At 46.7% G+C, this 23459-nt stretch overlaps 1 protein-coding gene across 2 annotated transcripts in view; it reads right to left on the reverse strand.

Annotated features, from left to right (window-relative positions):
• Positions 1-9800: 9800 nt before the first annotated feature.
• The window catches only part of Dguok (deoxyguanosine kinase), a 28280-nt gene continuing 14621 nt past the window's right edge, over positions 9801-23459 (reverse strand). Inside the window, exons 3-7 of one of the 2 annotated variants that reach the window (XM_021190808.1) lie at positions 19957-20144; positions 16539-16686; positions 10960-11075; positions 10415-10514; positions 9801-10022 (exon numbers count right to left, since the gene is read on the reverse strand). In XM_021190808.1, coding sequence (XP_021046467.1) covers positions 9996-10022; positions 10415-10514; positions 10960-11075; positions 16539-16686; positions 19957-20144 — 579 coding nt within the window. In that variant the 3' untranslated portion in view covers positions 9801-9995. Of the gene's footprint in view, positions 10023-10414; positions 10515-10959; positions 11076-11392; positions 11454-16538; positions 16687-19956; positions 20145-23459 lie in introns of those variants that run through there. The other variant, XR_003843293.1, reaches the window with a different exon arrangement.

Genomic DNA, 23459 nt, shown 5'->3' on the forward strand with positions numbered 1-23459 from the left:
TGGTATGTGCCTTTGGTCCTAGACTTGGAGGGCAGGGCAGAGGCAGGCAGATCTTTGAGTTAAGTCCACCCTGGTTTATATGGAGAGTTCTAGGCCAGACAGAGCTATATGTCTCAAAAACTAAATGAATAGAACAAAACAACTAAAATAGAGTGTGACTGAGGTAATCTGACATTGACATCTGGCCTCTATACACATGTACGTGGTAGTACACATGTGCATATACATGCATGTGAACACATGAACATGCACATACACCACATGCACATACCCCACACACCCCTATACACACAACAAAGAGTATAGCATCAATGTCTTTAACTAGTTCCTCAAAAAAGAAAGAAGCAAATTCTTATTGATCTAACAGAGGGTCTGAGACTTCATACATGGAACTCAGGAGAACCTCGATGTACAGTCCCCGCCCCCAGATTCTAGTCAAAAGGATAGAATGCTCTACCCCATGGTGTTCTTGGTCACATCCAGCCATGTTCTGAGCTTAGGGGACAGTCTCTCATGTCATCCAGGCTAGAAACCAGGAACAGCTGCCAGCTGGAGTGGACATGTAGGCCCCTTCTTTGCTCTGCTGTTTTCCAGCTCAACCAGACATGGTTGTCTCTGGCTCATCTAAATGAGCTGCCTAACTGGGCCTTCATCTGTGTGTCTCCACAATGGGAAGGTCTAATGACTGCTACGAGAGCTGTGATTCAAGGACAGCATAAACCAGATAAAGTATTAATATCACAGAAAGAGTTTAGAATATCCTTGTTAGAGTCTGGAAATCCGGGTCTCAGCAGTTCTCGCTGATCGACGGAATACCCTTGGCAACGTGGGAATGCATGCTAACCTGGCTTTCTTCTTCAGCTCTGTCAATCTTGTACTGTCATTTAACTTGGAATTCCTTAGGCAGGTGCTGTCACACACATGGGTGCCTGGGGCAGTCCTAGCCAGAGGGCTCATGGCAGTGGACAAGAGCCAACGGATCTGGGTTGGGTCAGGCCATTTGGTCATTCCTACTTTGAAAGGTGGCTGGTTTCCAGGAGCCAGAACTGGTTCTCATGAAAATGTGCTTTTGCATTTTAAACAAGGCTTCAAATAAATATTCTTATCTAAATCATGTCCTTGGGAGAGTGTCTTACCGTAGCTTAAGATGTGTCAGGAATTCCTCTTTTGAGATTGCTTTTGTCTAAGTTACATTTTGCTGAATATTCCCAATCAGTCGTTTTTATTCTCTATGCTTTGAAGGAGAGCTTAATTTTAGAAATCCTTCAAACATAATTTTGAGAGATATATGAGAAGGTATAGTCAAGTGTAAGTAAGACATTTTTTTTTTAAGTAAAAATGTTACTTGTGACATTCATGTGTCCTGCTACCCATCAGACTCTGGTGCCTGGCACACAACCACTTGACAAGTCTTTGTTGAATGGTAAACACAACCAGACTTGACAGGGACCCACAGCACAGCTCCCAAAGAACCTTGGAAAGAGTTACGGGGAACAGCAGCCTCTTTGGGATTAATAAATCTAGTTAATATGCTAGTTAGAAATTTGCTATTTCTACACATATGATCAAGAAGAAAACTGTAGCAATTCTTTACCCATTAGTGGCTATGCCTGGATTGCCTCCAAAGTTCTACACTAATCATTAACACCGGACAAAAGCAGATATTCTAGGACGTACGTTCATGTCGACACCCCACAGAACATCTAAGCATGGATCCTTAGTAAAGAAGGTGCCTAAATAATTCCTTCTTGCCGAGACTGCAGAACAGTGGCAGGGACCCAGACTTGCCAAAGAGCTGAGGTGCACGCGTCCATACTTTCATCTTCATGTATTTCAGCGTTTGGAGTTAAGCAGCTCACAGGATGGAGGGCACTGGCTGACCATCAGACCCCTTCTGGTTTTAAAACTTACTTGTTTAAAAAGTTTTTTTTTAAATGTGTTTATGTGCACCTCATGCATGCCTGGTGCCCCAAGGAGTCAAAAGAGGTGTGTCTGACCCTTTGGAGCTGGAGTTCTGCAAGATCATGAACCACTGTGTGTGTGCTAGGAGTCAGGTCCAGGTCCTCTGCAAGGGCAAAAAGTGTTTTTAACTGTTGAGCCATGTCTCCAGCCCCACTGGGGAAAACTCCTTATGTACCACCACCTCCTGGCCTCTGCTTCTTTGCGTGTCTACTAACCTGGCACCCTTAATGTCTGAGCTGAGAAGAGGCACAGAGCTAGGGTAGATTCCCTGCAGGCATACACTAGGGGAAGCAAGGGCCTACAGATGAAACAGAAAGCCTTTTAGAGCAGCAAAGTCCCAGCTTTAAAACACACCACACACACACACATACACACACACACACACACACACACACACACACACACTTACACACTCTTACCAAAACTCAGCCTAAACCCAACTGCTCCTGGCCATGGACAAAGGCCCAGCACACAGGTCATCTGAGGGCACGCTTGGGGCACCCAGCCAGCCACCAGGCAGGAAGGAAGCTGCAGCAAATGTCGGCATCCTCGCCCTGCCCTCCACCTTCTGAGCAAGTCCAATACCCACGCCTCTGTGAGGTAGACCACGGGGACCTCACAAGCTCTTTCTAGACCAAGTCGCCTGCTCTGGCCTCAGACCCAGCCTACACACACAGCACAGCCAAGGGCAGACAAGGAGCAGTCGTGGATAAGTGGCCAGCCCTGGTCTCTCCTTTCTGATGCACTAACAGAAACATCAGAATTGACTGCCCCATTTTCCAGCTTCCTGGTCTCCCTGCCCTTTCATGCTGTATATTCCAAACCGGTAGCCCAAGCCTTGTTTTATTTTTATATATTTTTAAATTTACTTCTATGTGTATGTGGTATTTTGCCTATATGTATGTATTCTGCATGATGTGTATACAGTATAGTCCTCTCAGAGATCAGAAGCAAGCATTGGATCCATCAGAACTGGACTTGCAAGTAGTTGTGAAGCCACCATGATGCTGGGAACTGAACCTGAATCTTCTGTAAGAGCAACTAGTACATTAACCGCTGAGCCATCTCTCCAGCCTCCCAACCGTTTTGTAAAAAAATTGAGTTTATCTTACGTGTGTACCCTCTCATGAATGTGGGGTGGGGTACAAAAGTGAAGGTCAGAAGATAATTTGCAGAGGGTGATTCTCTCCCATTTTATTGTGAGTCCTGGGAATCGAACTCAGGTCACCAAGCTTGTTGGCAAGCACCTTTTCCCAAAGAGCCATCACACTGGCTGGCAACCTTTGCACTGAAAATCCTGCTACCACTGGCCGCCTGGTTCAAATGCTATGTGATGTAAGGCGTAGCTCTTATTATTTTTTTACATTTTATTATATATATATAATAAAATATATATAATTATATATATGTGTATACACACACACACACACACACACACACATATATATGTGTGTGAGACAAGTACACTGTTAGCTGTCTTCAGACACACCAAAAGAAGGCATCAGATCCCATTACAGATGGTTGTGAGCCACCATGTGGTTGCTGGGAATTGAACTCAGGACCTCTGGAAGAGCAGTCAATTCATTTAACCGCTGAGCCATCTCTCCAGCCCAGGAGTAGCTCTTCTTTGGGTCTGCTGTGTTTCTCTTTTAGGGATGAGCTGTCTCCTCCTCCACCAGGACCACACCGTCCCTTCTTATCCCCTGCTTCGCCCATGCCGCTCACTCTCTTGTCCTGGAATGGCATTGCCGCCACCCTCAGGCATCCCTCACCTCCCGATGCAAGGCTTGCAAATGTGTTCTCTAAAGATAGTCCAACTCTCTACTCCATTTATTGTCCGGCTTTTGTAATCCCTGGGGCCACCTTGTAAAGCTACTTTGCTTACAGCTTCAAGAAAATAGAAGCTCAGACTGAAGAACCAGCCAGGACTTCCACTCAGGTTTATGATGCTTAAGGCAGTCCTGCATCCATTCCTTACTGCCTCCTCATCCACAAAGCCAGTATTTGAGCATAACACCAACTTCGAAGATAGTCTTAGGTTTTTGTTTGTTTGTTTTGTTTTGTTTTGAGACAGGGTTTCTCCTGGTAGCCCTGGCTATCCTGAAACTCACTATAGACCAAGCTGGCCTCCAACTCACAGAGATCAACCTGCCTCTACCTCTCCCATGCTGGGATTAAAGGTACATGCCACCACCAGCACCAGCACCAGCACCACCAGCACTACCACTAGCCTTAGTTTTTAAAGCAAGGAATTTAGAATAGAGGGGTCCAAGGACTTGCCTAAGGGTATCCCCTTTGCCTGTTTTTTCACATGCCAGCTACTACCATGTGCAGAGGTTCCTCGCTGGGGTAACATTTACTGGGGATGCTCAGTTGTCAGCAACCTGACACCTACATGTACTGCAGGCAGGGCTGGCTCCACACCAGACAAGACTGCCCTGAAGACATACCAGCTTAGTTGTACAGGGTGGTCTGGTTCTAGACAATGGTGACTTCCATCTTTCTCATATACAAGAATTTAGTGCTGAGCAGCACTGTCCTGCTGCTACATTTCCCCAGTCATGGCTCAGGCTGGTCCCACCCCTGCAGTCTTCTCCTCATGAGGTACTTCATATTCTAAAGCTGTTCCTTAGGCTCAGTTAGGGATGAGGGTGTCTAGAATCTAAAAGTCCATTCCTTTCCCTGATATTCTCTTCTCTTCACTCTCTTTTTTTTTGGGGGGGGGGGAGGGGAGGATCTACATGAGAAGCCCAGGCTGATTACCAACTCACTGACTTTCTAAGGATGACCTTGAACTGATCCCCTAGCCTCCACCTCCTGAGTGCTGGGATCCACCATACCTGGCGGTATTCCATACAGGGATGGTACCTAGGCCCCTGTGTGTGTGAGTGCTGGGCAGGCACCCTATCAACTGAGCTTCATCCCAGAGTATTTGCTTCTGTCCACCTTCTAGTTCTGGCGTGTGCTCCAAGCATCTCAGTTACGCGCTCTGACCTAGGGTGTGCTCCCAGCCTAGGAGGAAGCAGGCCCATAGCATGTTGCTGTCAGCATAAAGAGGCAAGAGCTAGAGGACATTCTGTGTTTACTACAGGAGGCTTTCTCATGCTCACCCACTTCTCCTCTCCTTTCCTTCCTTCTTTCCCTTTGTCCAGTGCTTCCTGGATTAGTCACTTCTGTGTGCTAAGCTCTGGGGTTCACGCCTAATCCAGCAGTCTTGGCAGAAGGCAGATCTTTTTGAGTTCAAGGCCAGCCAGGTCTCCAAAACAAAAATAGGAAAACAAAAGCTCTTCTCCTCTTCTCTCTCAGCCCTCTTGCCCCTTTCTCCCCCCCTCTCTCCCTCCCCGGCCCCTCTCTCTCCTTCTCCTCTCTCTCCCTTTTCCCACGGGCACTCTTCTTTGGCCTCTGTCCTTGGGGCCAATGAACTCACCCACCCCAGAGCAGCTTCCTGATAAACCTGCCTTTAATATAATCTAACAAACAAACAAACAATAACACAAGCCAGTCTTCTGGGGGATGGAGAGCTGGCTAAGAGCACGAGCAGTCTTGGAGAGGATCAAAGCTCCAAACCTGGCAGCTACATGGAGCTCAGAGCTGTCTGTAATGCTAGTCCTAGGTGGAGGTCTGACCCTCCTCTGGACTGCAAGGGCACTGCATGTACTTGGTGCACAGATATTCATGCAGGCAAAACCGCCTGTACACACAGAATTAAATAAAAACGAATGTCTGTGGTATGTTGAATGCTGATAAAGGTGTGATGAAAGAGGTTTTAATGCAATGGTAAGATAAATGTAACTGATAGGAACACAAAGAGGAACACCTGAGCCAGCTGTGGTGGGAGGGACCAAGGCTCTGAAGGCTGTTCCTGAGAGAGTGGGCTTGGAGGTGGAAGGAGGTCCCAGGGGAGTGAGTGACAGCTGCAACAGCAACCCAAGCAGCAGGACCACAGGAGGACCGGAGCACTTTGAACCTGCTCAGACACCCTCAGCCCAGAGACATGTTCTGGAGGTCCTGAAAAGGTCAGACATGTTTGAGATCTGTGCAGTTTGTCCTATGAAAGTGAAAGTCACAGAAGGGGAGGGTCTGGGTGGGAATGTGGTTCAGGAGAGCAGATCAATATGAGAAACAGGAAAATGGGAAGTAGCAGAGATTGCCTGGATGATGAGGGTGAGTGAGAGGTGGGGCAGAGGCTGCAAGTTTCCCAGCTGCAGTGGCCAGAGGGATGACTGACAGCTGATCCCAGCATGCTCAAGCTGTTCTCAGTCAACCAGCACTCTCTTGCTTGCAGACAAATTCCAGCTTGGGAGTAGGACATCCCCATGCTGTCCTTCCTCACAGCTGCTCTATAGGGCATGCCCAAATCATTTTAGCCCTAGTGAATCAATAGGAACAATCTGTACATAGGTCTAACTGAGCCAAAGCAACCTTCATACATATAGTCCTAGCACTTGGAAGAATGGAGGGAGGCAGCAATTTCTTAGAGTTCAAAGTCAGTCTTGGCTCCATCGCGGGCATCATACCAGCATTTAGGGTGAGACCCTCTGTGACACATACCTGTGAAGGAAGCACCTTTGGAGGCTAGGGTAGCAGATATTTGGAGCCTGCTTGGCCTAGGCCATGTAGTAAGCTCTTGTCTTAGCCCACGTGTGCATGTGTGCGTACACACACACACACACACACACACACACAGTCACCTCAGCTCACTGGTTCCCAGTGGAGGCTTTGGCCCTGGAGAATCCACCTGTTATGTCTATTTGCCATTCCTATGGAGAAACAGTGAATGAACCCCCTTCCTGTTTGGGGGGGGGCAGAACTCTCCTTGGTTGGAGTCTTTCTCCCAAAGTCTCAATAGACAGAGGGAGACAATTCTCTTAACAGATATTCTGGGTCCTCGTGAGCACCGAACCCTGAAACGTAACCCTTACAGTAAGTTGCTTCCGTTTGCAGTGAGGACACTGGATAAGTCTTTGGTGGCCGAGGTACATGCAGGAAAGGAGGGAAGTACACATTTTGTTAACAGGTCAGTAGGTACAGGCAGAAAACCACAGCAGAGGCTTCTTCATAGGTGAGAAGACTGGCAGTCACTCTGTAGGTGGCAACACTTTAAGTATATCTTTTAAAAAATTCATGTGTATGTGTCAATGTGAGTTTATGGCAACAATAAAAAACAAATACATGATCACTCAGACAGAAGAAAGACAAGAAGAGAGCCAAGGATAGACCAAGGGATACAAGGATAGACCAAGGATAGACCAAGGGATACAAGGATAGACCAAGGATAGACAAGGATAGACCAAGGATAGACAAGGATAGACCAAGGATAGACAAGGATAGACCAAGGATAGACCAAGGGATACAAAGATAGACCAAGGATAGACCAAGGGATACAAAAACTCCATCAACTGAGGGGTCAAAAGTAAGTTAGGCCAGCAGGCAGAAAGTGAGGACTGTTAAGTGGTGGGAGAATCCCAGCAAAGATGATGGTCCAAAAAGAGTGTGAGTGGAAAAGGGCGGGGTAGTCCTTACTTGAGGAAGGTTCTTTCCTGCTTCTTTCCCAGGGACTGCAGCATCTGCATAGAATAGCCTCCCTTCCTAGAAGCTATTTCCTTTTCCCTTCTGATGTTGGAGAACGTCCACAGCCTTGAACCACATTGGAAGCACATGTTTTTGGCCTGTGCTTCACATCATCACAAAGCACTGCTACGTTTATGAGCTGATCTGTCACTTAACTCTGAGAGCCACTCGGCTGTTTAGCTATAACCACAAAAGCCTAAGTGACAAAAATAAGAAGTGGGCTTCACCAAAGCACAAGGCTTGCGTGCCTCTGCAGACACTACCAAAAAACACAACGCCAGTACTCAGGAGGCTAAGACAGAAGGATCAAAAGTTCAAGGCTATCCCCTGCTACACAGACAGAGTTCATGGTCTGCCTGGATCCCATGAGAACCTGTCTCAAAATGAGGGGTGGGTAGGGGAGCTGGAAAGATGGCTCGGCACTTAAGAGCTCTTGCTGCTCTTTCAGAAGACTGGGGAGTGGATTCCAGCACCGTACCAGGCGGCTTATAAGTACCTCTAACCCCGGCCCCAGGGATCTGATGCCCTCGACTGGTGTCGACAGGCACCTGCACACATACCCCAACCATAGACACGCATGAGTACATGCACATCATTAAAAGTAAAAGTATCTTTAAAAACAAAACAAAAAAGGCCAACAGAATGAGAACTAATCTTAAGTCATGTATTTCTCTGATAAGAAATGTAAACCCCAACTACCAAAAGGAGTCCTGTAAGTCAATAAGAGGCTAAATCATTCAAATGAGAAGGCAAACCACGTGAATAGGCACTTTCTTAAGTAGAGACTCAGGCAGCTACGAACCACAAAGGATACCTGGCATCATCAGCCTTCGGTGGCATGCCGTCACAGGCATGGTGAGGAAGCACTCTGTGTGCATAAGGCTGGCAGCAGTGACAATGGCAGATTCCCTTGGATGGATAAACAAAGTGTGTCACCACAATGAAATAAACTGTTGCTTAGTCATAGAAGGAAGCGTGGATGCATGCTGTGATCTGGTTGAACCTTTGAACATGGTGCTGAGTAACAGGGGTGAGTCAGAGACTACACATGGGGAATCCAGTCACAGAGACTCACCACCACCCTATAGACAGGAGATGGTGGGAGTCTGGGGCTGCAGGCAGGGACAATTAGGAGAAAACAGGGTATAGGCTTTCTTCTGAAGGCATGTTCTGGAATATGGTGTGGTTATCTACCTAATGATTACACAAAGACAATTCTGACTTGTGCATTTAACTGGATGAGTTAGTTTTCTATATGTCATAGCTTTAGCTGTCAACTTGACACAAACCTAGAGAAACCTTGAAGAGTGAATCTCAACTAAGTAATTGCCTTCATCAGGTTGACCTGTGGGCACGTGTGTGAAGCTTTTTTTTTTTTTTTTTTGATTACTGATTGATGTGGGAGGACTCACTGTGGGTCTGTGCTATGTAAGAAAGCTAACTGACTGTGAACCCAAGCAAACCAGTAAGCATCATTCTTCCCATGTCTTCTGCTTTAAGCTCCCACCCTGGCTTCCCTCCATGATGGACTGTAACCAGTAAGCTAAAATGAACCTCCTCTCCTTGTTTTGGGTCATGGTGTTTACTCCAGCAACAACAATAAGAAACACTTTTTATTTTCTTAATGTGAGATAAAGAAACTGTTAAATGTGTTGTTGAAAACCTCATGCATTTGTTAGTAAAGAATCCAACACCTTCTCGAAGCATAAAGGATGGTAAGTCCTGGCTCCCTCAGTGTCTGTGTGCCTGCAGGACTGCAGAGGGCTGGGCCTTTGGAGTGTTGTCTTGGGTTTCTTGCTATGCAACACTTCACTGCACCAGGTCACACTCTCTGCTCCCTGCTAGGGCTCCTTTCTGCTGTCTGCATCTCACTGCTAAGGTACTGAGGTAAGCAGAAGACCAGGACAGCCAACCCTAAACATCAGAGGCTGCTCTCCCCATATTCTGGGCAATCTCTTTAGCTCCAGGACTGGGATAAATCCCTCATCCCTTCTCAGCTTCAGGAACAGTGGATACGAAGAGCTGGAGAAGCTGCCTGGGGTATGCGCTCATTTCTCAATTCTGGGTGTACTAACTTCAGGCAAGGCAGGGCTTGGCTGGCTGGTAGCTCTGGGGCAGTCCTGTCCTGCATTATCCAAAGGACATGTGATCACACAGGAGTGCTGGTGAAGAAAGGCTAAGATTTTTCTTAGGTGAAAACTGGTATCTACTATGGATATAAGAATAGGCATTAATAGATATATCCTGAAATAAACAAACAACTGTACTAGAAAAATAGCAAAGTCAGCTTTATTTCAAAGTGCTTGAGATTAAAAAAAAAAATACAACAGCAGTACAAAGACAGCACACACCCAAGTGTGGGGGTGCATGAAGGGTCAAGGGGATGTGCATAGCAGGATGAATAGAGGTCAACATCTGAGAAGGTCAGAGCCCAGACCACAGCCAAGATGTGTACTTATTGCTTACAAGTTCTTCATAAAGGTGTTTACCTGCAGGAAAAGAAGATCTAATGTATGCTGCAGTCTCAGTACTTCCCTCAGTGTGACTGCAGTCCCACGAGCATTTATGAGGTGAGAAAACATGAGCTGCCTAGGGTCAGACAGCAGGGAGTGGCAGCTGGGAACAGAACCCATGTGTCTCCTGTCCCCATTTTAGAACACCTTACAGGAGGAAGTCAGCTGGCCTGCGCATGCTAAGAGTCAGCTAACTGACTGATACTTCCTAATGCAGTACACTTTAGAGCTGGAGATTGTATCCGGGATTTGCCTACCATCTCATGGTTTTGGAGTGTGAAATGCAATTTGAAGCACAAAGCAGGCCTGACCCAGAGGCCAGGAAGACCAGAGAACTGGGAACCAGGATGAGCCAAGGCTCTGCTCACCTGTCCCATGAGCTCTTCTTGTCTGGTGGCATTTTCAGAGAAGTCTTCAGTGACATTCAGCACCAGCACTGGCACATGCTGCAGAGCTTCGAAGTGGAGCCTGAAGCAGCAAGAGGGGAGCTAAGGCAATGTCACTCACTTTTTTCACACCCATCCCGAGTCTCAAGATTGAAGCTGCCTGCAAAGTGGAAGGCTGAGACTGCTCACTAGTCTTAGACTGCTACTGAAGTCAGCATTTAATGCATTGATGTGAGCAACCCAAGCCTGATGGAGGACACCCTGAAAATGTCAATCAAAATGGACAACTTCAGTCCCCATCCTGAGCCAATTGTGATAAGCATTCATCACAAGGCACAATCGAGAGAAAAGAAAGGAAGGAAGGAAGGAAAGGAGGGAGAGAGAATCCAACAGATGAGACCAATGGGTTCTGTATGCCATCTAGCTGAGAGATGCTGGACACGTCCAGCATCCTTGCAGTTCTGCCGTAAGCTAAGGCTGTGCTCAGCACGGTGACAGAGGCTCTGGTCTGTCTGTTACATACTTACTTGGTAGTCTTGTTAATAAACCAGTCTTCGTGCTGACTATGTAGCTGTTGAAGATAGGCCAGCTCAATGCCTTTCTCTTCTTCTCTGCCCCTCTGGTAGAGTCTCTCCATACAAACCTAAAAGACAATCCCCCTGCTGTTATATCTCAGTCTTACAGGGCCAAACAACCCACAAAATGTCTGAATGTCCTCTTTGGTACCACGGCCCATGACTCTGCACCTGCTGCCTCTTCTCTTGCTCAGAGTACTGGCTCCATGTTGTCCACTTCTACCTCAGACTGCCCTTCCTTGGAGTAGCTTCAGATGGTTAGGAGCAAACTCCATCCACCCAGCCAGCCACACTGGGAGCCTGGAACTCTCCTTCTTTCTCTTCATCCCAAGCACATCAAGAATCCAGGAGATTCTTATCTCTCTAGCTGGCCCTGCCCTCTCACCTCTGCCTTGGCGCTCATGCCTCTCGTCTGGACACTTCAAGAGCCTGCTGCTTTCTGTCTCCTAGAGGTGAAGAAGTGCACAAAGAGAGCATGGGCCTGAGAGTCAGTCAGCTGTCATGATCATGTGTGGGGCAAGCAGTTTTGGTGGGCTGCCTTTCGCCATCCTCCACCCACTTGCAGGTATCTGAGACTGCTCTGAGGTAAGGCACGTCAATTAGGATTGCCAAAGCCATTCTGCCCTTCCAGTTTGCCCCTCATTCCAGTCTTCTATGGTTCTTGTGCCCCTGCTTAAAATATTTGCTCCACAGGCTGCTTACCAGCTACAGGTATAACCAAAGACGTCAAGAAGTTATGAACTGGCCATCCTTCTGCCTCAGCTTTCCAGGTGGTGGGATTATAGCATGTGTCACTGTACCTGGCTGGTGAGAGCCACTCTACTTATACAGTGGTAAGCAATGTGAAACATCTCTAGATCAAGCACTCACTCTGGAGTAGATGAAACATCTGCATAAGTCAAATGAAATGAATCAAATGAAACCCGAGTCTTGACACGAAGGCCCCTCTCTCTGCCCCTTTGCAGAGCTCCACTCTGCGTCCACCTGCAGGTCTGAGGGTCTCTGCCCTGAGAACTGTGATCCCTTCCCACAGCACATAAGGCCACAGTACTTGTCCTCAACTTTCTTAGTCCCTCACTTGCTCATGGCTTTGGCCAGATTTGGCCTCCTTCCTGTGGGACAAGCCAAGCCCCTTCACACTTCAAAACCTCTGCTCCAAATGTTTGTTTTGCCTGAATTGCCCTTGTTCCTCTTTCTGCCTGGTCAAATACTTCATTATTCAATGTCAACTGTCCTCAGAGTGTGGGCAGATTAACCCGCTGACTTAGGACTCCCCCACCCCCATGTCCCATCTTTCCCTTAAGGAAATGAAACTATGCAAACAAATTCTCTTTAGCACCTTCCCTCCCCAGCCCACTTGCCGAGTTTTACTTTAACTTTGACTTTAATTTTGGGGTAGTTCTAGGTGAGCTCCAGGCTGACCTGGAGCTCTGTGGCCCGTGTTTCCCATACCCTCCTGCCTCTGGCTACTCTGTTCTCCTCACTCACAGCACCACACGTGATTGAGCTTTCGGCACAGTTTATGCACATATGCATTCCTGACTCCATCTTCTGAGAATGGAGAGACACAATCCCACGGCTACTCTGTTCTTAGGCTTTGTCTTCTCACTTAACAGTGGTTCACTGTTCTCAGCATGGTTCACACCTAGAAATCTAGCACAGGGTAGCTGAAACCTGAATGCTTCTAGTGAGTTCCAGGCCAGCTGGGCTATGAGTTTTAAGACCTTGCCACAAAAAGGCAGCAACAAAGAAAGGCAACCAGTACAGTGCTGTACAGTAGGTACTCTGTTTTACAGCACACTACACTCAGCCAGACCCCCTAATAAGCACTCAGTCATCTCCAGTGCTTGGCTACTACAAACAGTAATGCACATAACAGGGCAGTCTGTCTGTGTGCCAGTGCATCTACAGACTCAACTCTAAGCACCGGGATTAATAGGGCAAAAGGCATGAGCTCTTCTATGACTGCCAGCTGCCTCCTCAGAGGTCAGCCCACTACAGTCCCACTAACAAGCAGCTTCAGCTAAGGGACTTAATTTTTCCTCTGAGAGAAAAATATCTTCTGGATTAGAATACATGAATATTTTAAAAAACATAATATAATCATGTTTTCAAATACATACAAGGACAGAACAATTCTGGTAAAAGCTATTTATAATTATCACCCATTGACTACAGACAACCATTGACACCAGCCTGGATCTATTAAAATCAGTTAGCATTTCCCTTTTTATTATGAATTTGCTAAACTGAGCAAACCTTTCTTCCCTCTACAGTCTAGGCAAAGTCCTATTTTGAATATTTGGCATAATTCTAATTTCACTGACATGATTATAGTGAATGATTTTAAAATTCACGGGACAGTTTTATCGTGTCTCCACGTCATTCCAGCGCACATGGGAGCACACGCTAGACTATGACAGGAAGCCGGTGTGGGGAGAATTGCAGGGACCCTATGGCCAAGCTTCCTGACCTGCCAGGCAGTGACTGTTGAAGGCTCTGCTCACTACGCCCTCCAGCCTCAAGCTCAGGTGACACTTGTTCCCACACAGCCCCAATTGGCACCGTCCCAGACAGGGATGGGCATCCTGAGTCACATGGCCAGCCACAAGCTCTCTTCTTGACTCCAAGGGGTAGGGGAACACAAGCCCAGCCATTTCTCCTCCAGTGATTACTATTGTGATTGCCAGCTTCCTTGACTTTAAGGGGAGGACGGGTAGAGAGGGGCCTGGAGCCTCACAGATTCTAAAGCCAGCATCTGGCAGGAGTCTGAGCTGTGCTGGGTACTGGCTTGAATATGCATCCTGTTCATCCTTTGGCATTCCTGGGTTCCTTTATCTAACACCATCCAAACAGCGCTAAAATCTCAAATCAGTCCTAAAATGTCTCATTATGAGATGAAATACTTTAATTGGTCTCTTCTAAGGGACAAACCAGCTCCCAATGACAATCATTATTACTACCACCACCCTGCCACTTTATACAGGCCCCTGAATGGATTTTAAGAAGGAAGGTAAGGGAGACTTGTTTGATTTATGGCTCCCAGGGTCAGCCAAGCAGCTCTATTCACTCCCAGGAGCCTCAGCTCACTGGCTCCTCTGCTCCTCCTCCCAGCAATGCTGCCCTGGCCCTGAGGAAACCCACCGTGCTCTGTCTCTCTCAGAACACATTAGGTCAACACTCTCCCTTCTCCCGGTCATAGCCTTCAGCCCCGGCTCCTCTAAGTGCAGTCATCTCAAGAATCCCAAGGGAAATCTAAGCCTCCTCTAACTCAGCCTTGTCTCCACTGTCCTGCCCATAGCACCTCACAGCTGGAGAGACCTCCTCTCCCCTAGAAACCTGTCTCACACACACCCTGCCATCCTCTGTTGGGGCAGGCTCCTCTTTTGCACTCAGGGACTATTTGCTACCTGTAAAGTCAGCAGCCTTTACAATGTGCCTCTATTCCTCCTTAGCAAGAAAGGCCACTGAAGCGGTTTGTCAACGTGCCTCAGCTGGCCAAACCACTTCAGTTCACAGAAGAGTCTTCTCAGCTCTTAAGTCTTTCGAATATCTAATTCAATTTTATTTGGGCCCGAAACTTTATCTAGACTCCTGTACTCCCTGCTGAGATCTAATGTCTGTATTATAATTCAGGTACTCTCCACACCACAAAGGCAAGACGGCTCAGCAGGCAACCTGTACTGGCAAAGAAGGGCTGGTGATTTAAGTTCCATCCCTGAAATCCCTGGAAGGATGGAAAGAGAGAAGTGAAGCTAAATTGTCCTCTGATGGACTCTCTCCCTCTCTCTCCCCCCCCAAAGATGAAGAGGAGTTGTTAGAAAAGGAGGAGTAAATGTCATATTAGAAAAAAAAAAAAGTGGGGTTAGAGAGATGGCTCAGCGGTTAAGAGCACCGACTGCTTTCAGAGGTCCTGAGTTCAATTCCCAGCAAACATACAGTGGCTCACAAACATCTATAATGGGATCTGATTGCCCTCTTCTGGGGCTACAGAATAAATAAATGAATCTAAAAAGGAGAAGGAGGAGGAGGAGGGAGAGGAGGAACACATACATACATACATACACACACACACACACACACACACACACACACACACACACACACACAGAGCTAAGTATGGCGGGGCACACCCTTAACCCTAGCACCTGGGAGGCAGAGGGCAGGCAGAGTCTGTAAATCTGTACATCTGAGGCTAGTTCTGTCTACATAGTGAGTTCCAGAAGGCCAGAGCTACATTGTGAGACCATGTCTCAAAAAAACTTTGAAAAGCAAAAAAGGCAAGAAGACACAAATCCGCTGGGCGTGGTGGTGCACGCCTTTAATCCCAGCACTCGGGAGGCAGAGGCAGGTGGATTTCTGAGTTTGAGGCCAGCCTGGTCTACAGAGTTCCAGGACAGCCAAGGCTATACAGAGAAACCCTGTCTCAAAAAACCAAAAAAAAAAAAAGAAAAAAGAAGACACAAATCCCGTCCCAGCTGCACTCAGAAGTCCCTCTCCTGGCTGCCCCTTCCTTCTGGTCCTCTCTATGGGCCCATGCAATGTGACATAACAGGAACTCTCTCACTTGCTCTCAGACTCTGCTCAGTGTGCCCCCAGGCTCCCTTCTGTCCACAAGCTCAGCCCCAGCCTGCTGACAGCTGGCTTGCTTTCTGCAACAATGGGCATACTTGGCATCTGACCATACTTGCAAAGCGTCTCTCAAAAGTTGACAGCAGTATCTCTCAAAACATGCTTTGCCTTGACTGGAAACCCTGCCCTACAAGTCTTTTAGGGGATCTACTTTACAGACAAAGACCCCTTTTCTAGGGTCTAGCCAAGGTCACTACCAGTTAGTAAGAGCCAAGGGCCAATGCTATCTCCAGAGGTCCCCTGTCATGACATCATCCCATGGGCTAAGCTGGCTCCCAAGTTCAAGTTACAGAATCAGAGCCAGAGGGCACTTCTATAGTTTGCCTGCCTGAGGGACTTCTCAAGGACCAAACTGTGGGCAACAATTTAGGACGAGAGGAGGAAACCTTCCTTCCTTCTTCATAGGTGCCACTGAAGCCTCAGATGACCTGACACAGGAAGGAAATAGTGCACGTGGCAGGTGCTGCAGACCTGGAGCTATAAAAACAACAGTTGGTTCTAGCTCATTTTTTCACCAATAGTGTCACTTCTATACACAGGCAACTGTTTGAGCACATTGCCACAGCTATAGCAGCAGAAGACCCCTGGGAGACGGGTACTCAATACTGGAGTACTGGTGTATAGCTACTCTCTGTGCTGGCTGAGGGCTGGAAACTAACTTCCAAGAAGCCAGAAGTTTGTAGGATGTCATCTCTTGTGTTTCCTGAAGTTCTTTAGGTAAAACAAAACAAAACTCCAAACAATATAGATACTAAGTGTCAATTTTTTTTTCTTCAGAGAGAGAGTGGGTTTCTCTGTGTAGCCTTGGCTGTCTTGGAGCTCAATCTGCAGACCTGCCTCATGCTGGGATTTAGGCCGGTGCCATCATTACCTATATAAGGTTTTAGGCTCAGAGTTACCTGGGGTGAAGTCTGGAGATAGATGAAGCCATGTATCAAAAGCCGGTTTGCAAACTCCTGCAGGAGAAAGGAGTGCCAGTCCTGATAGATTTGCCACTCAACGTCACTGAGGGAGCCATTTTCAAATAGATTCTTTGCAAAGATATACCTGGTTGGAATTGTTGGGTGGGGGGTTGGGGTGGAGGAGGAAAGTCAGGAGTGGGAGGGAAGCAGAAAAATCAATAACTGGCTTGTTCATGCTTATCCAAACCACTTAACCATTCTAGCTCTTATTAGCCATTAAAAATATCGCTCTCCCCCAAACCCTATTTCCACCCGCCCCCTTACCCTTTGCCACCTGAAGTCGTGGAGAGAGCTGGCCTCAAGGTCATGAAAGCAGGAGAGCTAGCCCTGCACCTTGCCTGAGCAACACAGTGGAGCTGGCCTGATGGGTGTGAAGTTGCTCAGCTGTCCAGCCCCTCGCCAGCTGCAGCACCTGGGAGGGTGGGCCCCGAGCCCAACTGGGCAGCACAGTGGAGCTGGCTCTGGAGGTGTGGGTGGGGGCACGACAGGAGAGCTAACCCTGCCTCCTGCTGATGGCAGCACTGGGTGGCCTAGCTGGAGCAGGGCTGGAGAGCTCACCCTGTAAGTGCAGATATGGGAGAGCCAGCAGGCTGACCTGCTCAGCTACCACCTATGACCAGATTCTGGGATCTGAGTTGGCCCACCCCATTATCTGTTGGAGTGCATGAAAGGATCCTGCAGATCCAAGGCTGCAGGGTCGCCATGACACAGGGCAGCAATAGGATAACCAGGAGGAACCCCAGTGAGGATCCAATACTGATGGTGTGACAGCAGCCAGACACCTCAAACCAGACTCACTGCGATGAACACTGACAATGAAGATGTGTGGACAGAGAGGGATGCTGTGGGATCCACTGTGGGGCGCAGGACAGCTTCCACAATGTTTTCTATGCTTTGTTTTGTTTATTTTTTGCTTGTGTTTATTTTCTTTGGATGTGTGGAGGTTGTGAGTGTGGAGGGCAGATACTACAGGACAGGAGATAGGTGGGCTGGGATGCATGATGTGAGACTCACAAAGAATCAATACAAAGTTTAAAAAATGTACTTTTATTATTTATGTGTACATGTATGTTTCTGTGTGGGTTTGTGTAAGTACAAGTTGGTGCTTGTGGAGGCCAGAAGAAGTCATTGGATTCTCTGGGCTAGACTTACAGGCAGCTGTGATCCATTTGATGTGGGTGTTGGGAATGAACTTTGGCTCCTCTAGAAGAGAAGCAAATGCTCTTAACTGCTGGGCTGTCTTTCCAGCCCTGGAAATCTGAATTCTCAGTCTACAGCTCCCATCTTGCTCAGCCCTGTAATAAGAAACAGCACCTACACAGGCCGTGCTAGGCCTACAGAGCAACCCAGTACAAGGAAAGGGAAATTGGCCAAGACATGTGGCATGTGAATGGGAACCTGAGTCTTTGAGATTTCCTCATTACCACAGCAAGACTCCGAGCAACACCCAAGTGAATGCAGGTCACAGCCACCCTTCCACACTGCACTTCGGAGTGGGGCTGCTGAGTCTTTGGCTGCTGAGCCAGCCTCCTTTGTCACTGAGAAGCAAGGGTGTCTGCTCTGGAGCTGACTTCAGTAGGACCAGGAGAGCAACCTCATCTCCGGAGCACACAGGAACCTAGCTTCCTTTGCTGAGCTTCCAATCAGATCAAACAGGGCTAATGCTGAATACCAAACTAACTTCCCTCTTTGCTTACTTCCACAAGAAAAGGAGGATCTGGTAAACTGAGAAATCAGAGCTGATAAGCCATGGCTTCAAAAGGGTCAATTCTGCTTTTAAAGTTTGATACAAAACATATTTATATCTGCAATAATGAACTCCTGTTTCTAAGGCAATGGTCAGCAACTGGCCACTTCTGAAAAACATGAAAACCAAACTCCTGTGTGACTGGCTCAGGGAAGTGCAAACTGCAAAGCTGTGTCTCTTGAAGAGAGTGGCTTGTGTAAAATGACTCTGTAGAGTCTGATCCTAGTTGCAGCTTCCACAGGCCATGCTGCCTTGGGAAGATGCCTGCTTCTCAACACACGGCAGAGACGACTGAGAGCTACATGTGAGGTGCTCAGGACGGTGATTGCCACTCAGTAGCCGACAGCTCTAAGCCATCTGAACTGTTTCTCTGAGGCCACGAAGAAGCTAATTTGCAAACTCCAAAAGTGAACTTGCCCAGACTAGAATGTTTTAGCTAAAGCTCACTGAAGGCGACAAGAATTGGAAAGTGCTGCCAATTTCTCCACAGACAAGTGAAGATGAAAGTTACATCTTGCAAATAAAGATGACTAAGCCTATAAAAGGGGCCTTTACCTCTCCTGAGGTAGGCACTTCCCCTGTTTCTTCATAGCTAGTGGTGGTGGGCAGAAGGTGGGGGTAAAGAGAGGGAGTTGCAGAATTGCAGGCAGAACAGGGCTGAAGGACCCAGCAATCCAGAGCTTTGTTCTAAAGCCACACTGATGTTTTTGTTAATTCAATCAGAAAACTTCTATTTCTTCTTCCCTGCAATCACTGTCCTCTGGCACATACACCACACGTGTGAGCACATATGTAGTCCTTGTAGCATTCTCGTGGAGCAGGGACTGGGGTTGTGTTCTCTGCTGTTGCCCTGGGGCTGAGTCTGGTGCCTGAGTGCAGGAGACAGTCAGTAACCTACACTAACCCAACACATGAAGGAATGACACTTTCTCCCTTTGACACTGGGGTCAACTCATGTCCCGGGCACAAAAGGGACCACTGAATACATTTTTAAAGGAGTATAAATGTTCTTGAGATTAGAATTTGTAACTGGTTATGCTTTCTGCCTGAAAATACCCCCCTTTCATTAAAGAAAGCAACTTTGATGGGGTAATGGCACAAAGTATGACCAACTGTCCAGTTCTTTATAAGGAATTGTTAAGATCCTTTTTTTTTTAAAAAAATGGTTTTTCGAGACAGGGTTTCTCTGTGTAGCTTTGGCTGTCCTGGAACTCACTCTGTAGAGTAGGCTGGCCTCTAACTTACAAGGGGTTAAAGACATGAGCCACTACTGCCCTGCTTGACCTAAGTAGTTCTTAACAACAATAGGCATAGTGGCACATATGGAAATCCCAATTCCCAGAAGGCAGAGGCGGGAGGATCACCTGTGAGAACAAGGCCAGCCTGGTTGACAGTGAGTTCCAGGACAGCCAGGGCTAGGGCTGAAACCCTGTCTTAAGCAAGCAGCAAAGCACCTGTAACTAATGAAACATGTCTATTTTGCTCTGAGAGGACGCTCACAAGCCAGCCACACAGACATTTTACAATGACTAGTGAGCCAAGGTCAGGGACTCTGCAAAGAAAAGACACCTCTGTGAGCAGAGATCTGTGGTTAGCAGTGCGTCTTACCTGTCACTGTACACAGACCTCTCAAAGACCCGCACAGACTTCTCTGCCTGCAGGAGTCTCCCCGGGATGGGCTCCAGCTGCACTTTCAGACGGCTCATGAAGGAAAGGGTCTGGAATGTGTAGGACCATCGTGCTGGCTCCTGGTACATCATTTCTAGCAAGTTTCCAAGACGTTTGGAAGTTCCATCCTACGGGCGAGTACAGACAAGGAGAATTTTGTAGAAGGTGAATTAGTTCACAAGACACCCCACCCTCTGCCCTTCCTCAAGAAAGTTCAATGCTTGATGTGAAAAATAACCATAGATACTTCCCTCTACTGAAAACATGAAGAGAGTGATGACTCCCCAGCTCAGCTTAAACAATGTAAGGAGGAAGAAGACTGTCCATCCTTGTATGATAAGAATCTGACAGAGGGAGGTGACACACTAGTTACTGGGACAGGAAAGAGCAAAGCAAAACTCACACACAGAATTCACAGACTCACAGAATTCACACACTCAGAGAACGCACACACACAGAGTCCTGGGCTTGTGGAGTCTGTTTGTAGGCAGTTACCTACAATTCTCCTCTGAATCAAATCCAACCTTAATGCCAATGTTAACTTTCAAATTCCATTTGTGGTTATTTCTCAAACTTCAAGGAAGATAAGAAAGAAAACAACTGCTTATTTGAGAATCTAAATAACCAATGAATTAAACAGACTTCTGTGTTTTATGGAAGGGTCATACTTTGTTCAAACAAAATCTGATTGCTTATTTATTCTAGGAATCATGAAATGTAATTTGAAGTCTCATCGATTTTGAATATATGGGTGGGAACAAGTAGTGGACACTCATGGACCCAGATATATTTTCTAGGCTCAGTCAATGCAAAAGAAAAATTTAAGCAAAGCACTTTGTATCTTCCTTCCTTCCTTCCTTCCTTCCTTCCTTCCTTCCTTCCTTCCTTCCTTCCTTCCTTCCTTCCTTCCTTCCTTCAATTGTTGCTGACTGAAGGACTATGTGGGTGGAGCACTCCATGGGCTAGGTGCTGTAAGGAGTGGAGAAAAAGAAAGTATACTTTAGACTTTACTGGACTGTTATTTCATTTAAACTTCCAAACAGCTTCTTGGGGTGAGCACTATTAAAATCATTTTACAGAGGGGCAAATCCACCGAGAGGCTAAGTAACTTACTTGTTTAAGGTTCCCTGGGGAGTAAACAGAGAACAGGGCTCAAACTGGGCTTCCTCTAACCTCTTCATTCTAATACCTCTCCTATACAGATGAAGAAGATGCAGTAACTGTGCTTAAGGAGGTCACAATGAGGATGATTAAGAGCAGCATATAAGGCCAAGCATGTGACAAATGTTCAGTCATTCATGCTGTAAAGCACTGAAAGAAATTTCTAGCAAAGAGTATCATTAACTTTGGAAGTAAATGATGAGCAGCCTTCACAGAATGGTCTTACTGTATCAAGAAAAAGAATGAGTAAATACAAGTCTTTCCCCCTTTAATTCCAATAAATTAATGAAGACGCCACTAAGACTTAAAATAAAGCAGTATTGATATCTACAAATGTAGAGCAATACCAATTTAAATGCAAGGGAAATGACAAGGAAAGACATACGGAATAGAACAAAAAAAATTTCACAAATGTTAATACTCGTCTTCAGTTAACAGAAAGAATAGACCCCCCAAGATGAGAATTCAGAGGGAACGAATTTTCCCATGTATTTTTTATTTATTAATTTTTATGTGCATTGGTATTTTGCTGCATGTATGCCTGTGTGAGGTGCCAGAGCCTCTGGAACTGGAGATGTAGACAGTTGTGAGCCATATGGGTGCTGGAAATTGAATTCGGGTCCTCTGGAAGAGCAGCCCAGTGCTAAAGCACTAAGCCATCTACCTCCCCAGCCCCATTCTCTCCCGTCCCCCATGTATTTGAACCTGGGCTACATCCTCAATGATAACTAAACTTAAGACATAACTAAACTTAAGACATTCCCATTTTCCTTACAAGTCTTAAATTGATTCTGTCCTGCAAACAGCATCTTATCATTGATAATCACCTCAAACTGTACATATAAAATATTCTTCTAAAAAGTTGACAAAGCCAGGTGTGCTGGTACATACCTTCAATCCTACACATGCAAGACTGAAGCAGAAGGAGCCATGTGAGTCTGAGGCCAGCCAGGGCTACCAAATTCCAGACCAGCCTGGTCTACATAACAAGAGCCTGTCTTTAAGAAGAAAAGCAGCATCCGCCATGATTATCTCATGGGAAAGGGGTGCTAGAAGATTTATGGAGGAAACTGGACATCGCTGCTGATAACAAGTGGGCACTCTAGTAGAGGATGTCCTCCCAGCCTCTAGAGAAGGAGTAACAGAGGACTGAGCGCTGACATTAAAGGGCACGACCCATGGGGAGAAGAGAACAGTGACCATCCTCCTTCAAGCTCTGCTCAAAGCAAGCAGAGGATAGAGAGGAATCATGAAAACTGGAAACCTCTTCTAATTGATGCCAGGTAGAGGCAACTACTGTTGTCTAAAAGTTTGAGCAAAGGATTCCATGTAAGAGTTGAGTCATACTAGTCAAATACAATCAAGTGCTTTATCAACACAAACAGGAGTTTGAGAAGATGAGGATGAACATCAATAGCAATGCAGTGCATATACACTCAGGAGTGAGGTGACTACAAGCACCCCAGGACAACCAGACCACCGGCTGCTTCATAATGAGAGCGGCTGGAGAGGTGGCTCAGCAGAGAATAGCATTTGTTGTTCTTCTAGTAGACCCAGGTTTTACTCCTAGCATCCCCATGGCAGTTCACAACCATCAGTAACTTCGGTTCTAGAGGATCTAATGAACTCTTCTGGCCTCTGTGGGCACGAAGCACGAATATGGTATGCAGACATACATACTAATATATATAAAATAAAACAAAAATAAATTTAAAAATATAGAGGCTATGGAAATGGATTAGTGGGTCAAATTGTTTGATGGGCAAACATGAGAACCTGAGTTCAGACCCTCAATACCCAGGTAAAAAGTTGGGCAAAGCTGCATGCGCGCTAGTATCTCAGCACTGTGAGGTGGGGACAAGAGGATCACTGGGGAGATGGCCTCCAGCCTAGCTCCAGGCTCATTGAGAGGTTCTGTCTTAGGAGAGTAAGGTGGAAGGTCAAAGAACCAGACATCTGATGACCTCTCCAACCAAGTGCACAGGGAAGCACACCTAACACACACACACACACACACACACACACACACACACACACACACCTATGTTAGAGTCTTACAACTTTCAAAATTCACACATAGCAGAAAGAAATATAGAAAGATGTTTTTAAAATCTTGAGCTACTGGAGGCATAAAAACCAGGGCCTCCAGGACGGCTCAGCAGGTAAAGGAGCTGGCTGCCAAGCCTGCCAACCTTAGTTTAATCCCAAGCACCTATATGTTGGGAGGAGACTGACTCCTGACAGTTGTCCTCTGATCTCTTTTTTTTTTTTTTTTTTTTTTT

Source organism: Mus pahari, chromosome 2 (assembly GCF_900095145.1).
Source record: "Mus pahari chromosome 2, PAHARI_EIJ_v1.1, whole genome shotgun sequence".
NCBI classification, from domain to species: domain Eukaryota; kingdom Metazoa; phylum Chordata; class Mammalia; order Rodentia; family Muridae; genus Mus; species Mus pahari.